Below are 17,593 nucleotides of genomic sequence, written 5' to 3' on the forward strand. Positions count from 1 at the left end.
GGAAGATACACAAATGTAGAAAGTACAAACCCAGGGGAATAAAGAAATCAAGGAATTCCCAAAACCACTAAGCCAGTTCTAGAGGTTTCTGCTGAACACTTCAGATTTCTTCACTTCAATGCTCTCCTTCAAAAGGACGCACTCAATTTAATTTCTGCTACTAATGACCCATGCACACCCCCATGGAGTTAACAATTCAACTTACTAGCTGGCCTCGATAACAGCATACCTGGTTCTTTTCTGGGATAGGCTGTCATATCTGATATATGTTTAAGTATGGACACAGCAAAAAAAAAGATGCACTCAGTAGATGCTGTCTTGCTCTGAATCAGTTTGATGAGTTTCTGTTCAGACACACCCTGACTATGTGACCACAAGATAAATCTGCTCCATGGAAACAGCTGATGATCCGCATGGCACCAGCAGCACAGCCTCCTTAAAAAGGAAGCTCACAGGAAGGATATATTTTTCTCCAACTAGGACCTTCAATATGGGCTCAAGAGTAACAAAAATGGCAACAATCCGTGGATGCACCCACTGGGCCACTCATCCATCCACTACCATTTACTGAGCACACAACATCTGTCAGTGGAGACAAGTATTTTCTTTAAAAACATAAATACACTGAAAGTAAAACAGTCTCCAAATGGCTTTTTCCCCTACAGAAAAGGCAACTTTATCGATTATTAATTTTGTTCATTTTTCTGTGTCTTAGAAAATCAACTGATCACTGTTCACATCTAAATTTTTACCAAACTGGCTAAATTAGCAAGTTTTCTGCCCAGAAGTCTATATGACAAGGCTGCCATGGTTTCAATAATTTCTCCAATGGGCAGATAAAGAGTCATTTACAGCATGAATCATCCTATTTCCTCAGCCATCTCAGACACACTCTCAGTCATGTGAATGGCAATGGAAATTAAATTGAAAAACTGAGAAAACATCCTGCAAAAATAGGGAAGTTAACAGAGCCATTCTGTCATGCACATCTGCCCCCATTTCCCGTGCCCCCATTATCTTCCTGTGAGCCACAGCCATGTAGCTACACACCCACAATAAACAATATATACAAAGTGTGAAATACACGCATTCTTCCATTCCCACACAGATAATGGCATACTGCTCTGTTCTTCTAAGGCTGAATTTAGGCTAATGTCCATAAACAGGAAGCTATTTTCATGTCATTTAAAGTTCTATTTAAATTCTGTTGGAAAGGATAACTTGTTAGCTGAAATAATATATAATACCTTGATGGGATTTTGAAAAATATTAGGTTGAGAACAATGAAATGTAAGATATTTAAAATTACATGTGGTTGGAACCATGGGATTTCATGACTTTAAAGGTCTGAGATGTCAATCTGTGCACCTCCTGGCATTTTGACGAGGACAAAAACAGGTCCAGGGTGGCCAGGTGATTTGCTCAAGGTGGCACAGCCAGTTGGTGTCAAAGTCTGTGAAATATACACCCACATTCTTTTACTTCTTGTCACAAAGACTGAAGTAATCTAAGGAGACATCAATCTGAATTCCACAAGAGTCAAATTCCATTTGAGAAGAGTAAAACTATGACTCAGTGGTAAGTGGCTGTTCCCTCTTTTCAAGCAGAGCCCACATGGAGTGACTGATGGGACAGTCATCACAGCAATAAGCAAGCCAGTGTCACTTCCCCTTACCCAGAAGATCAACCTAAGAAGCTAAGAAACATGCCCAGGAGTCTGCACAAAGGAATTGAACCTGAAACTCAACCTGCTTGGAGTAGTTGGGTATTAGTCCAACTCGTTCCTCTAGGTTCATAAAATCCCCATGACCCCATCAGTTTTCTCTTTTAAAATCTCAAAGGGTAAAAATTAGCATCATAGAAGAATTAAAACACTGGAGAAATGTCTAGAATAAAAAGTTCAAAATGTCCTCCATCCACCAAAAGGCAACCATTATCAACAATTCCTTGTGTATCCTTGCAACGAAAAAGTTAATAAACCAGTATAAAATACATAGATACATATACACTGGCATAAATATATATAAATGCTGCTCTATACATACTTGCAAAATTTAGATAGATGAGTAGGTAGCTAGGTAGGTAAACAGATAGAAGCACCCTGTTTAGTTTCTGCCTTCACATGGGTTGCCAGAAGTCCAGTCTCACTAGCATATATGATAAACTGGTCATTCCAAGGACAGAAACGCTGTTGTTAATCAAAGTTAATTTTGTCTTACCCATTGTATACTTGCAGAGCCTGGGAGCATAGCCAAATAGCTGACAAAATATAGAAAGAGACAAAGAAAGGGGAGGAATGAGGAAGAAAAGCCAGAAAGAGGAGATGAGAAAGGAAAGAAAGCAATGAATAGATGTTCCTTACAGACTAGCACATGACAGATACTCATTCAATACTTGCTGAATGACTGATTTAATAAATTAATAAAAAAAACAGGACAAACATTTCTAAAAGCATATATGACATTTCATTATTAAAATATTAGCAGATATGGCCCCCAGTTCTCTAAGAAGCATCATTTTTGATCTACACTGTCCAATATGATAGCTACTGGCCACATGTGGCTATTGAACAGTTAAAATGTGTGCTCTATGTGTAAAACACACACCAGATTTCAAAGATTTAGTATGAGGAAAAGAATAGATAGAAAACATTTCATTAATAATTTTACATTGGTCATAGGTTGAAATTTTAGATATATTGGGCTAAGTAAACCACATTATTGAAATTTACTCACTTGTTTCTTTTTATTCTAGTATTTACTTTTTTTTAACTATGACAACTAGAAAACTTGAAATTTCACATGTAGCTTGTGTTATACATTTTTTGAATAATGCTGGTCTAGAACACAGAGACTATTAAAGCAATGACTATATCTGGATTCCCTGCTCTATTTCAGCACCTAGCACAGGGCCTTGAGAATGGAAGGCTCCCTGTAATGTCTGGATAAGAAAACACTTAGGCCTGGGACTACAAGGCAGGAGGGCTTAACCTGATCCTGTTCTAATGGAACAATAGCTGTGTGAACCTGCCAGGCCTTGTTTTCCTCATCTTTAAAATGGAGATGATAATAATGTGTGCCTTATAAAAAAATGCAATGCAGGAGACCCAGGTTCAATCCCTGGGTTGGGAATGGAGAAGGAAATAACAACCCCTTCCAGTATTCTTGTCTGGAGAATCCCATGGACAGGGGAGCCTGGCAGGCTACAGTCCATGCAGTCGAAATGAGTTGGACACGACTGAGCTACTAACACCACAAGAAAATAGCATGGACCAAATGAGATACTGTTTACAAAAGGGCTTTGAAGGGGTAAAACAGATGTCAGATCGCTCCTCCGTTCTAGTATTCTCCTTTAGCAATAATCGCAGGAGAATTGAGTTGCAAAAACTACAGAAAGAACAGGGTAAGAAACCAACCGAAAAAATTCCTACATCTGATATTTCCATTCTGGCCTGCATTAGACAATTTACGCAAAAACAGGTGCAAGCTTGAGATTCTCACACTAGTGGAAACTTCAGCATTCATCACTCCCTTTTCACTGCACCTCACCAACCACAGTCGACAAAGTGACTTGCAGATATTTTCCTTGAGGGACCACAGAAAGTCTAACTGGGAGCAGAAGGCTGTCTCTGGGTGGCTTTCGAAGCAACAGGGTGGCCAATCCCACAACGCCACCTGGGCCCACAGCTCTGTGGGAAATTCGTACAGATCCATGGGTACAAAAATCTGTCTTGGGCATTAGTCCTCATTGATTGTTTTTAGGTGTAGCTAGGAGGAAGCATCTCATTCTATGGGGTGGTCAGGGCACCTGGCAAGGGAAATCCAAAGGACCTTTGGACATGTTGCAGCTTTTTCGTGACATTGGGACAGATTTTACCATCCCAGCTGGGCATCTTCTCTCCAAATCAAAGATTATTTCAAAAGGGAAGACTGTGTGAAGGAAACATATTTCTGCAAGGGTCATTTAAGGGGGAACCTTAAGTGTGGACTAAACCACAGCAGAGAGAGAGCAGACTGAACAACCCAAGGCCACAAGGCGGGAGGACAGCAGAGCAAAAATTGACTATTTCAAGAGGCCCCAGATCAGATTCTCCCCTCAGTCTCTGCAAGGCAGCACAGGAGCCCCAGAAGCCAGCATGGACTTACCATCAGCGAGGCTGCCACACCAAGGAGAGCAAGGAGGGTGCAGTCACTTCCCCTTTGCTGGGAGGGTCTGTCTCTCTTCCCCAGTCTAAAAGCTGCTGCCTGTGACGTGGAAGTGAGCTGTGACCTGGCCAGGCTCTAAGCCCCTGGGAACACTGCCCCGTGACCTGCCCTGTGACAGCCCACAAGGCCTGAGTTGCTGCCAGCTCCTCCAACCAGAAAACCAATGGACAGGGCTGCAGGCATGGAGCAGAGTCTCCAGAGCATGGCTGCAGAGCATAACCCACTGCAGAGTCTTTTTGAAATTCATTTTGTCTGAACCAACCTCTGAGATTCTTGTTCAGTCGGTCTAGGGTAAGGCGGGGACACCAGCATGTTAAACAAAGTGGGGGGCAATGCCAATATCAAGTCTGACTTGGGATCCTGTGGTCTAGAGAACTCAGGGAAGCCTCACTGTCCTTAATCCTTTCTCTTTCCCAGGCTTTCTTCCTGCTTCTTGTCTCCATGAGGAAGAGGAGGGTCGGGGGGAGAGGCTTAGAAGTAAGCAAGACAGAGCAGAGCATGAGTCTGAAGGCCCTGTGTTTCCATATGAGCTGCTCCCAGTCCTCATGCAAGTTATTGAACCTTGCTGAACCTCAGTTTTCTCAGTGAACTGGTGGTAAAACCATCTACCCACTCAGGGTTGTGGGGGGCGGGAAATAAACACCCATGAAGTGACCAGTGTATTACACACAGCAACTGTCACAGCATCACCTTAGTGTTAGCTCTTTCCATGAGGAGGAGGGGTGGTTCAGGGCAGTTCTCCATCTGAGTATCTTTGCAAGAGAAACTGCAAACATAAATCACTGATTTAGGCATAAAGGGAAAGAAAAATAAGTAGATAAATTGCAACAACAAAAAACCACAGTAAGGGGCCATGAATTCAGGTCACATGGGAGAGTGGGAAGATGCACAGAGCAGGTGAGCACCATCTCTAGGAGCTCTATGGAGACTGGCTAGGAGGAAATCCACAGAGATTGACAAAGATTTAGGCATAAAGCTGTGTGGAGATTTATTGCAACATTATTATTTTTTTAACTGGAAATAGCCTACAGATGTATTTTTCATTTTCTTTTTTTCAACATTATGATAAACATACATTACAGTTGACCTCTGAACAACATGGGTTTAACTGCACTGACAAGTTATGCGCAGATTTCATTTTCAATAACAATGATCAACTACATGATCCCCTGTCGGTTCAATCCATAAATGCAGAACCACAGACACCAAGGGCCTGTGTGGGACTTGAGCATCCGTGGATTTTGGTGTCCTACATGGGTCCTGGCAACAATCCCCCACCAATACCAAAGGATGACTCAAAGATTTTTGCCTACATGGGTGGGGACAGGGGAGTCAGTGCCCCTAACCCACATGTTGTTCCAGGGTCAATTGTATCTTATTTCAGAAAAGAAAATGTTCCTTTTTAAATCTGGGAGAAGACTTTGGAATCCATCTGATTAGCTAAAAGTATTTGTATCTCAATTGTTTTTCTTTTAAACTCCAGTTTAACAATCAGATTAGAATACTAATATCAACAAAGGAAGGCCAGATGTGGACATATCCCTCTAAATTTTCCCTATGTGAAAAAGGCAAAATTCATTATGATTCTGGGCATGAGAAGCACAAAGGGCATGAGAAAAGATAGGGGAGGTAAAAAGAAAATACATATCAGAAAGCAGACAAGATCTCCAATGTAATACTGAAAAATACTGGAAGAATTGGTTCGGCGCTTCCCATCCCCCTCAACACACACACACACAAATATGGACACACTAAATTATGAGAACTTTTGAAATAAAACTCAGTGTTACCCATCAAGACCTCTCCCACACAGACTAACAGAATCTATTTTTACATTCCAATGAGATTTGCAGTAAAGAATAGAGCGCCTGAAAAAAAAAAAAAAAGAGCGCCTATAAAAAGAGGAAATAATTTCTGCACTGTACCTGGGTTTTTCTCACTTCCTTATTTTAAAATAATCACCTAACAAATCCAAACAATTCAGAACAATAGTACAGTCTTTTATGCCCTGGGTATATAACCCTGCAAACATTTTGGAACTGGACTGAACTGGTTAAAAGGTTCTGGGTAATTTGCCATCTGTTTAGAAAACTCACGAAGATATCTTACAGTGCTGGGGTACTGGAAGAAACCTTCCAAATCACCTGGTCCAACCCCATCATTTTACAGATGAAGGCCTTGGGAAATAAACTGGCTGTTACAACACACTGAAGACTCTATAATTTAAACATTTGCTCAGTTTCAAGGTGACTGACAAATCTGGAGAGAGGGGGTAGGAAATAAAGCCTCCCAAACATTTTTAGTGGCATAGTAATTATGATCAACACGCCTGTTAAATGAAGAAGCAGTAAGGACTGTGATGGAGGTATACCCCCACTCCGATGTCAGGACCATTTATATCTGGAAAACTGAGAGGTTGAAAGCTGTCAGAGCTAACATATTGAATCTGTGAGTCAAGGACCAGGAAGAGAACTCAAGAGCTCTATCCGAAGTCTACAGGCCTAAGCACCAAACACTGGGCTTATTTTATACGTAAACACTGCTCCAGGAGTCAACCTTATGAGACAGTACCTTCATTTCCAGAAAAGTAGAGAGCTGAGAAAATGATCCAGGCATAACAGAAGTACAAGACAACTCACTAGACAGAGGAAGGGTGACTTAGACCTTAGCTCAGTTTTCAGCAGACCCCTAACCAGCAGCATCAGCATCACCTGGTTGCTTGTTAAAAATGCAGAATCTTGGGTCCCATCCAGACTCAAGAATCTGTATATTGACAAGAATCCCAGGTCCTCCCACCCTCATTAAAATTTGAGAAGTACTTATTTAGATAACACAGCAGCAAGAGAAAGTATAATTAACTACTTGTAACCTCACTCAGGGCTTCCCTGGCGGCTCAGTGGTAAAGAACCTGCCTACTAATGCAGAAGATGAGGGTTCATTCCCTGGGCTGGGAAGATCCCCTGGAGGAGGGCATGGAAACCCATTCCGGTGTTCTTGCCTGGGAAATCCCATGGACAGAATCTAGTGGGTTACAGTAAATGGGGTGCCAAAAGAATTAGACACGAACTACAACCACCACAATCGATCCAAGTTTCTGGAATTATTACCTCTATTACCAGCTCTATTCTCTAAAGCTTTTGATCTTTAAGCCTTATTTTAAATTTTAAGTGGTCTAAAATTTAGCCTAAATTTTAAATGGTCTCAATGAATATCTTACTAAATAGTAATATTTGTTGACAAAAATTCAACTAATTATCAAGTTAAGAAGACAAAAAGAATTTTATTTGAGCCATACTGAGGATTATAACCTAGCAAGTAGATTCTCAGAAAGCTCTAAGAACTCTCCTGCCTGCTAGAAGTCAAAGGCACAGTCACAAACATTTTTGAGACAAAGGACTGTACATCAAAATGACATACTGATGTTTTACATAAAGTTCATCAAGGATACATGGTCCAGGTAGGCACAGACAAAGCGAGCAACTAGTCATCATGACCCTGTACAAAGCTGGGAAACAACACTATTATTTTAAGTTACATTGTTAGTGTCAGAAGAGAGAAAAAATTGATCTTTACGGTCGAGCAGGCACTCCCATTCCTGAGAAGCTCAGGCTACCGTGGGTCAATGTGCAATCTGGATGCGTACTGCACATGGGGGAGGGGAGGAGAGGTCCAAACACCCAGAGAGATTTTGATGGTTAATTTTTTCTTGCCCTGCCTTAAAATAAAAATTTTATTTCATCACCTTTTCTCACAAAAGACCTTAAAATTCTTTTTAAAAAATGTATATAAATATTCTTGGAGTTTTACTGTTTCCCAAGGTTACATAGATTATGAATGGAAATCTTTTTCCCTGCTATTTTCTGTTAGGGTTACAGTAGGAATATATGACCAATATTTCTTCAGTTGGGAATTAGAAGCCCCAGGGAGATCTGGTGAAGGAGGAAGACTGGATTCAGTATAGACATGTTTCCCTGGCAAAAAAAAAAACAACCCAGAAACTTGAGGTAAGAGAATTTTATGATCAAAACATTGTGAAGGTCACATGGTCTAACCATGGTTCCAAAGATGAATTCCTTTTACACCATACATGCAGTCTCTGCTTGGACACTCCTGGTGATGTGGAACTCACCACCTCCAAAAGCCACCCATCCCATCTTTGCACACTTCAGTTGTTAGAAAGATGCCTGAAATGTGTTTCCCTGTAGCTTTCAATAGCTCTACAATCAGTAACCCCACAATTATTGTCTCTACCGTTAGTGTATCCCCATTATCAATTTTCCATCATGTTTCCCACTGGAATTGTTTTAACAGAGAAAGTCAAAGAAACAGGTTTCATGTATTTACTTCTCATAGGACTGGGGCAGCTTGTACTGGTGGGGTGTATGAAAATTTTATTTTTGACTTTTATTTTGAAGTACCTTAGGAAAACCTCCTGTGTACAAGAGGGATATTAAAATAAATTATCACAAGTTATAGAGATTATAACTAAGGACATACTCATACCAGAAACATAGTATAGGGATAATATGATCCTTAAACACTGTTTTAGCTCTAAGCTTCTGGGGACTCAAAGCAGGTACGAAATAGGACAAGACGGTGTTGCTTCAGAAGTATTTGAGACTCTCTGGCCTAAGGAACTCATAGGTTTCAGCCCTGGAAAGTGTCTTAGATCAAGTGTAAGCCCGCCTCTTAAAGAGAAGGAAGTGTTAGTGTTAGACGCTCGGTCGTGTCTGACTCTTTGTGACCCCATGGACTGTAGTCTGCCAGGCTCCTCTGTCCATGAAATTCTCCAGGCAAGAATACTGGAGTGGATAGCTAATTCCCTTCTCCAGGGGATCTTCCTAACCCAGGGATCAAACTCAGGTCTCCTGCATTGCAGAGATTCTTTACTGTCTCAGCCACCAGGGAAGTCCCACAAAAAAGGAAACTGAAACCCAAAGAGGCTACATAAATTGCCCAATATTGGGCATCTAGTTAGCATCAGAGCCAGGCAATAGAGTGTCATCACTCATTTCTGCTACAACGTTAGACTTTAAGTCTTCGATTTGTTAAGGAATCTTATTCAGCACAAAAATCAGAGATATAGCCCCCCCCCCATTACTGGGCCAATTCCCAAAGCAAACCTAAGCCATTCTAGCCTCCCCACACAGAGACCTCAAATCCCCACATTCACAAATCTAATATCAGATAAGAAAGTGACATTGGAGGCACAAGCCATCCTCCTTCATACCGTTTTCTATGAGTCCATTTGTCCCTACATTTCCATTGATTCTGAACCACCCAGATTTTCCACTAAGCAGCTGGTTTCAATCTCGCATTTAAAATATCTCTTTCTGATGAGAGGTTATTTGCTTTCAGAACAGAAGTACCACTGTGAAACATGTCATTCCTCCTGAAACACTTGAAGCTAAGGGCTGATAGCACACTGAGCGAGAGTCATTAGTGAAAAGTAAAATATTATAAGCGATCAATTTATCTAGGCATCTGAACATCAGACACAGCCAAAAAATAGTCAGAGAACCCCTTTTACCATCTATTTTTAAAAACAATAGTATTTGAAAGAAGAGTCTGTTAGTGCACACACCATGAGGCCAGTACAGTGACATCACAGCCATGGTGTGCAGAATGATGGACAGGTGGGTCACAGCAGCCTGCCCCCCAGATCATAAGCTCACGCTAAGCAGTGACAGAAGCTCATCCTCTGCAACAACCAGTTGCATCTCACTTCTCTATAAGTTTCAGCAGACCCCTCAAACCAATGAAGTACACTCGTGCAAGTATGAATTGTGCATTTTTTCCTATCCTTGTGTCCTTCTGAAGTAAAGATAAGCAAACTCTGGAAAAATCCCAGTCCCAGGAGTTTCAAGTGAGACATCTTCTACACTCACATTTGTCATTTATATTACAGAATGGCCTGGGATCCTACTGTTAGGTCACCTGGTCATATTTATTGGTTTGGAGCAGGCCATTCCTGGGATAAAAGCATCTAGGAACTCTCCTAGCTTTTTAAGGTCACTAAGAATTTGTGAATTCTTGATTCACAAATCAAACGACATGGGGTGGATGAGTAAAATTTTAATGCCCAAGGCACACCAGGGATAATTGAGCATAGTTACATCGCTCCATTATTTTCCAGGTTTCTTTGCTGGCATCAGGTGTATAAGAGCTCAAATGGCAAGAGAATAGAAGATAAACACATAGCTTGCTCATAGCCCACAGTGAAGCAAAAATAGAAATCAAAAAGAGGAAGAAAAGCTGTGACATGCATCCATCCCAGAGCACATCTTCCGGTACTGCTAATCGGAGCATTTGTCACCCTTCCTGGGGCCACTGAAGTCATTAGTCCCGGCAGAGAGGCTCGGAATTCTCCCATTTTAAAAGCAGAAACAGGCAAAGGACAGAAACTAGACTGGTGGAAAATAGAGAAGGGAGGTGTTTCTCTATAATCATGTTACCCAAAAGTGTCACCTTTTCAACCAAAATCTTAAGGTCACCTGATGATAAAAAATGGAAGTGGCTTGCAACAGGAAGGTTGGAAGTCATAGTCCTCATATACCCACCAAACTAACTCACAAACTCCCACCCCCATTTCCCTCTAGGCTGGAGTCTCTGTCCAATGTCTTCTGAGGTGTAGACAATTCTAAAAAGAGGGCTTATCATAGCACAGAACCCAAGGAAAAGTGCCATCTTTCTTTCCTGCGGTCCAAGATACCTACCCTATCCTACCCTATCCAGGAGACCTAATCTACCCTATTCTGGGATGGGACAATCCCATCCCAGATATAGGCTGCTCTAAACCAGTAAATATGACTGGGGCTCTTTGCATAGTGAGGTCTAGATTCAGTCTGTAATAGGAATGATGACCATTAACACCACAATGTCTCGCCTGAAATGCCTGCGGCCTGGATGGGTCGTTTTATCCAGGGTGTGCATATCTGTACTCCAGAAGAGACCCTTACCTTCAGAAATGGCCTTCTTCACAGCTGCTACGTAAGTCTCAGGCTCATCGTCACAGGTGAGCTCCTGCCAGTGGGCCCAGTCTGGAAAGAAGTCCAGGAACTCCTCGCTGTCCTGTACCCCGCAGAGCAGCCGCACTACGCGGTGTGGAGGATGAAAGGCTCTCTGCAGCAGGGGCAGCAAGCTCGGCTGGCAGAAGCACTGCACCAGCTCGGCAGAGAGCAGCACCACAATGCAGCGCACGTGGAGAAAGACGCTCAGGTCCTCGGCGGAGAAGGACGTCTTGGGGCTCAGCCTGTAAGTCAGTGTCTTCTGGCTGCGGACCTGCCGACTGGAAAGGAAAAGGTCCTGGAGGTACTGGCACCACTCCTCAGCATCTCGGCTGTAAACGATGAGGATGTCGCATCCTCCCAGCATCCCTGAGCAAGAAGGAGACACGGAAGCACATTAACATGCCTGCTCCCACTAGGGCTTCCCATGACCTGCGAGAGTCACCATCCAGACGAGAGGCCTGGCACCCATAATCTCTCACGCTCCACCCCTAGCATACCTGCCCAACTTCTTTCCCACTCACAGCCTGTGTTCCTACCATTCCATACTCCCTGCCATTGTCCAAACACCCCATGCTGTTTCAGATCTTGCTATTGCTTCTGCTGGTATCCTCTCCTGCCAATGGCTGATGTAGTATAGGATGACAATGATGAAAGAAACTGCAAGCACTTACTTAGAGCTTACTACATTCCAGCTTGTCCAAGCTTGTTGCCTAGAAAATTCATTAGATCATCACAGCAACCTTCCAAGGTACCACTACTAGCCAGGTTCTAAAGATAAGAAAATTGAGGTATGGCAGAATGAGTAATTTACCCAAGAGCCCCAGTGGCAGAGTTAGAATTTGAACCGAGGCAGTTTGATCCCTGGTGGCTCAGATGGTAAAGGTTTGATTCCTGGGTTGGGAAGATCCCCTGGAGAAAGGAATGGCTATCCATTCCAGTATTCTTGCCTGGAGAATTCCATAGACAGAGGAGCCTGGTGGGCTACAGTCCATGGGGTCACTAAGAGTCAGATACGACTGAGCGCCTAACACTTTCACTTTCAGTTTGACCCCAGAACACAGTGGTTACAAGCACAGATCAGGAATCAGGCAGCCAGACTTAGCATCTTGGCTCTCTGAAGTAGTAGCCGTGAAACCCTGGGCAAGTTGCTTACATTTTCTAAACCTCATTTACTTATCTGTAAACGGAAATATAAAGGCAATATTTATCAGTGTTTTGTGAGAATTAAATTACATATGTTATGTAAATTGCTGAGCATAGTGGTTGGCATGGAGTAAACCCTCAGTGATTGGTAGCCAGTGTCATTATCCTCACAGTAATATAAACAATGCATTAATGTAAAGGTGACCATAGTTGCACTAACACATTGACCTATACAGTGCCTTTTATAAGGTGCCCTTCACCATACATGGTCGGTCACACAGGCTTTCTTCTTCTTGTAATAAAGCGCAAATGCCAGAAACAGAGTCTAAAGCCTCAGAAAAGTGTTGAATCTTTGGGGGATCACAAAGTGACCCCAAACTCCTCATTTACAGATAAAAGATATACTTCATCTGAGAAGATAAAGGAATTTATTTAAATTTACATTCAGCAAATTCATTCAGAGTCTGGACTGAAACTCAGGTTGCCCCCTGGTTTCCTATCCCGTCCTCTTGCCAACTTCACCTGCCACCTCCCATCAGGAATTCTGTCAAGAATCTTATGAGCAATAAATCTTGTTCTCCATTATGGAAGTTCAAAGAAGCTTGGTTCTTAACATAACACTTGTGAGTCCTCATCTCCCATTAATTTGATGAACTATTCTAAGGGATTTGGAAGGGGTGAGCAGAGAAGTATCTATGAATCTACAAGGCAATAGGGAGCCTTCCTTCCACTCAGAGATGGAAGCTGGGAATTTTGTAAAACAGGATTCATCTAAGTTGTGGATTAGCACAGTTAAATGCCATCCTTGGGCCACATTTATCTGAATGTCAGAGGCAGGACTGGGGCAAGACCTAAGCTCCTCAGTTCTGAAAACATCATGGAAGGAAGTCCCGTTCCTGGTCCCATCCATACCCATATTCAAAATAAAAATAATGACATATAAAATGTAAACCCAACACAGTTCTGATATCCCCCCAGGATGATAGTACCAAATGTCTTAAAACAGTAAGTAAAACAAAAATGGGATGTTTCTTTTTGGAGCCCCTCATTCAGCACTAATATAAAACCCAGTAGGCTTCCAGTAGGAACAAATGCATCAGCCTGTGAGTCCTTTTGAAGGGAAGGTGCGCAAATTTTAAAAGAAGGCAATTTGAGACTGGAATAAAAGTCAGCAGTTCTGAAGACACCATGGACATCTGTAGCTCTGTAGCAAACTCAATTCTGAACATGGTCTGTGTCCTCAGTTTTGAATAAAACAGTCCCTTTTAGGAATGCTTACTCTGGTCCCAGAGTTAAGCAGATCAAGGACAAAATTTAAATGTATCAATGGTGCAGCCTTCCATAAAATGAAATCTTTGCCAATTGAATCTTTTTTCTTCTGTGTAGCATATTTCTTTGGAACCTCGATGGAAAAATAATTTCTGCACTACAAAAGGAGTAAAATTGGCAAAGCTACATAACTATGGAGCTCATACCGAGAAAAAGCAGAGTTAACACCCAAATATATCTGTCTTCTTTATGCTCCTCCTCCCTACGTGGCTGTTTTATACTAAGAAGCAAATGTTCTTCTAAATGTAAAGGATAATTGCATATGAATGGGCATGAATATGGCCCATCCAGTAGGCAGCATGCAAGACTACATTTCATTACAATATTAAGGATGCAAAGTCAGTGATGCTGGGCTCAAGATTTATTTAAAAGTACAAAAGTAAGAAGCTGTAGTCACATACCCTGCCTCCACATACACACAGAGACAAATATACTAGCAAATATCGTGTCAATAGTTTATACAAAAGAACTAAAAGGAGGGTAAGGTCTCAGAAGAGGCTGGCTGTGGTCCCATACATTAGTGATGGAGAAACCATGGGTAATGTTTTCAACAGGGTTGACAAGTGATGGCTAAAGAGTGAGGAAGAAGGAAGAAAGTGGTTTCTGAGAGCACCCTTAAAGGGTACGAAGGAAATACCCTTAAGAAGGAAACTTGGGTCTCAGATCATTGATTGTCTTAGCAGGAAAGCAGCAACGGTACATTGCCTGACTATGTAGATATGAGTGATTTATACCACTTTTCTAAGGAGTCTGCTCAGTTGCTAAGTCATGTCTGACTCTTTGTGACCATGTGGATTACAGCATGCCAGGCTTCCCTGCCTTCACTATCTCCTGGAGCTTGCTCAAACTCATGTCCATTGAGTCGGTGATGACATCCAACCATCTCATCCTCTGTTGTCCCCGTCTCTTCCTGGCCTCAATCTTTCCCAGCATCTGGGTCTTTTCCAATGAGTCGGCTCTTTGCGTCAGGTGGCCAAAGCATTGGAGCTTCAGCTTCAGCATCAGTCCTTCCAACGAATATTCAGGGTTGATTTCCTTTAAGATTGACTGGTTTGATTTCCTTGCTGTCCAAGGGACTCTCAAGAGTCTTTTCCAGCACCACAGTTCAGAAGCATCAATTCAGTGACTCAAAAGCAAAACAACATTTTCAAGACAAGTTCTGGGGCCATGGAGGAGGGAGTACTCGGTTCACCCTGGATCCTGCCTCACCACTTCCTGCTCCTCTGTTAACAGCACATCACAATACCTCCTACTTATTAAAGACTTCTAGCCATCAAGAAAACTTTAAATGTTAATAATAGGGGAAACCAGGTGTGCAACATATGAGAATTCTCTGTACTATCATCCCAATTTTTCTTTAAATCTAAAACTTCAAAAATAAAAGTTTAAAAATAGAATTTAAATAAAAAGCACTTAAGGAGTTCAGTTCAGTTCAGTTGCTCAGTCATGTCTGACTCTTGGCGACCCCATGAATCACAGCATGGCCAGGCCTCCCTGTCCATCACCAACTCTCAGAGTTCACCCAAACTCATGTCCATCAAGTCGGTGATGCCATTCAGCCATCTCATCCTCTGTCGTCCCCTTCTCCTGCCCCTAATCCCTCTCAGCATCAGTCTTTCCAATGAGTCAACTCTTCACATGATGTGGCCAAAGTATTGGAGTTTCAGCTTTAGCATCAGTCCTTCCAAAGAACACCCAGGACTGATCTCCTTTAGAATGGACTGGTTGGATCTCCTTGCAGTCCAAGGGACTCTCTCAAGAGTCTTCTCCAACACCACAGTTCAAAAGCATCAATTCTTCGGTGCTCAGCCTTCTTCACAGTCCAACTCTCACATCCATACATGACCACTGGAAAAACCATAGCCTTGACTAGACGGACCTTAGTTGGCAAAGTAATGTCTCTGCTTTTCAATGTGCTATCTAGGTTGGTCATAACTTTCCTTCCAAGGAGTAAGCGTCTTTTAATTTCATGGCTGCAATCACCATCTGCAGTGATTTTGGAGCCCAAAAAAATAAAACACTGTTTCCACTGTTTCCCCATCTATTTGCCATGAAGTGATGGGACCAGATGCCATGATCTTCATTTTCTGAATGCTGAGCTGTAAGCCAACTTTTTCACCCTCCTCTTTCACTTTCATCTAGAGGCTCTTTAGTTCCTCTTCACTTTCTGCCATAAGGGTGGTGTCATCTGCATATCTGAGGTTATTGATATCTCTTCTGGCAATCTTGATTCCAGCTTGTGCTTCTTCCAGCCCAGCGTTTCTCATGATGTACTCTGCATAGAAGTTAAATAAGCAGGGCCACAAAATACAGCCTTGACGTACTCCTTTGCCTATTTGGAATCAGTCTGTTGTTCCATGTCCAGCTCTAACTGCTGCTTCCTGACCTGCATATAGGTTTCTTAAGAGGCAGGTCAGGTGGTTTGGTATTCCCATCTCTTGAAGAATTTTCCACGGTTTCTTGTGATCCACACAGTCAAAGGCTTTGGCATAGTCAATAAAACAGAAATAGATGTTTTTCTGGAACTCTCTTGCTTTTTTCATTATCCAGCAGATGTTGGCAATTTGATCTCTGGCTCCTCTGCCTTTTCTAAAACCAGCTTGAACATCTGGAAGTTCATGGTTCACGTATGGCTGAAGCCTGGCTTGGAGAATTTTGAGCATCACTTTTCTAGCGTGTGAGATGAGTGCAATTGTGTGGTAATCTGAGCATTCTTTGGCATTGCCTTTCTTTGGGATTGGAATGAAAACTGACCTTTTCCAGTCCTGTGGCCACTGCTGAGTTTTCCAAATGTGCTGGCATATTGAGTGCAGCACGTTCACAGCATCGTCTTTCAGGATTTGAAACAGCTCCACTGGAATTCCATCACCTCCACTAGCTTTGCTTGTAGTGATGCTTTCTAAGGCCCACTTGACTTCACATTCCAGGATGTCTGGCTCTATGTGAGTGATCACACCACCGTGATTATCTGGGTCATGAAGATCTTTTTTGTACAGTTCTTCTGTGTATTCTTGCCACCCCTTCTTAATATCTTCTGCTTGTGTTAGGTCCATACCATTTCTGTCCTTTATCAAGCCCATCTTTGCATGCAATGTTCCCTTGGTATCTCTAATTTTCTTGAAGAAAATTAGTCTTGCCCAGAGTTAGACTCTTCTAAATGGAAATCTACTTAAAATGTCTCATTCCTGAGGTTTGGTGCTAAATTTCACTCACCCCCTTAGAGTGAAAGTATAGGCATCCTTCAGAGTTATGGCAGGTTTGGTTCTTTGGCTGCTGCTCCTAACTCGCCTCAGTCATGTCTGACTCTGTGCGACCCCATAGACGGCAGCCACCAGGCTCCTCCATCCCTGGGATTCTCCAGGCAAGAACACTGGAGTGGGTTGCCATTTCCTTCTCCAGTGCATGAAAGTGAAAAGTGAAAGTGAAGTCACTCAGTCGTGTCCGACTCTTCGTGACCCCATGGAAGGTTTGGTTCTAGACCACCATAATAAGGTGAATACTGCAAAATCAAGTCTCCCAAATTTGAGGGTTTCCCAGTGCATATAAAACTTATAGTATAATGTGTATTCTGTTAACTGTGTGAAAGCATTAAGTCTAAAAAAAAAAACAATGTACATACCTTAATTAAAAAATGCTTTATTGCTAAAAAATGCTACCATCTGAGCCTTAACCATGTTTTGCAATAGTAAAATCAAAGGTCACTGATCACAAATCATCATAACAAATATATTAATAATGGAAAAGCTTGAAATATTGTAAGAATTGCCAAAATGTGACAGAAAGACAGGAAGTGAGCAAATGCTGTTGGAAAAAAAATAACGCCAATACTATTGGTTGATGCAGGGTTGCCACAAACCTTCAATTTGTAAAAAATAAAACTCAATATCTGCAAAGCGCAATAAAGCC

The 17,593-nt window shown here is 42.1% G+C and overlaps 1 protein-coding gene across 1 annotated transcript in view; it reads right to left on the reverse strand.

Moving 5' to 3' along the window:
* PIK3AP1 (phosphoinositide-3-kinase adaptor protein 1) overlaps positions 1–17,593 on the reverse strand; it is a 120,629-nt gene that overhangs the window by 98,856 nt on the left and 4,180 nt on the right. The window contains exon 2 of the mRNA XM_068961454.1: positions 11,165–11,581. Coding sequence (XP_068817555.1) covers positions 11,165–11,581 — 417 coding nt within the window. The remainder of the gene's footprint in view (positions 1–11,164; positions 11,582–17,593) is intronic.

Source organism: Capricornis sumatraensis, chromosome 23 (genome assembly GCF_032405125.1).
Source record: "Capricornis sumatraensis isolate serow.1 chromosome 23, serow.2, whole genome shotgun sequence".
Taxonomy (NCBI): Eukaryota; Metazoa; Chordata; class Mammalia; order Artiodactyla; family Bovidae; genus Capricornis; species Capricornis sumatraensis.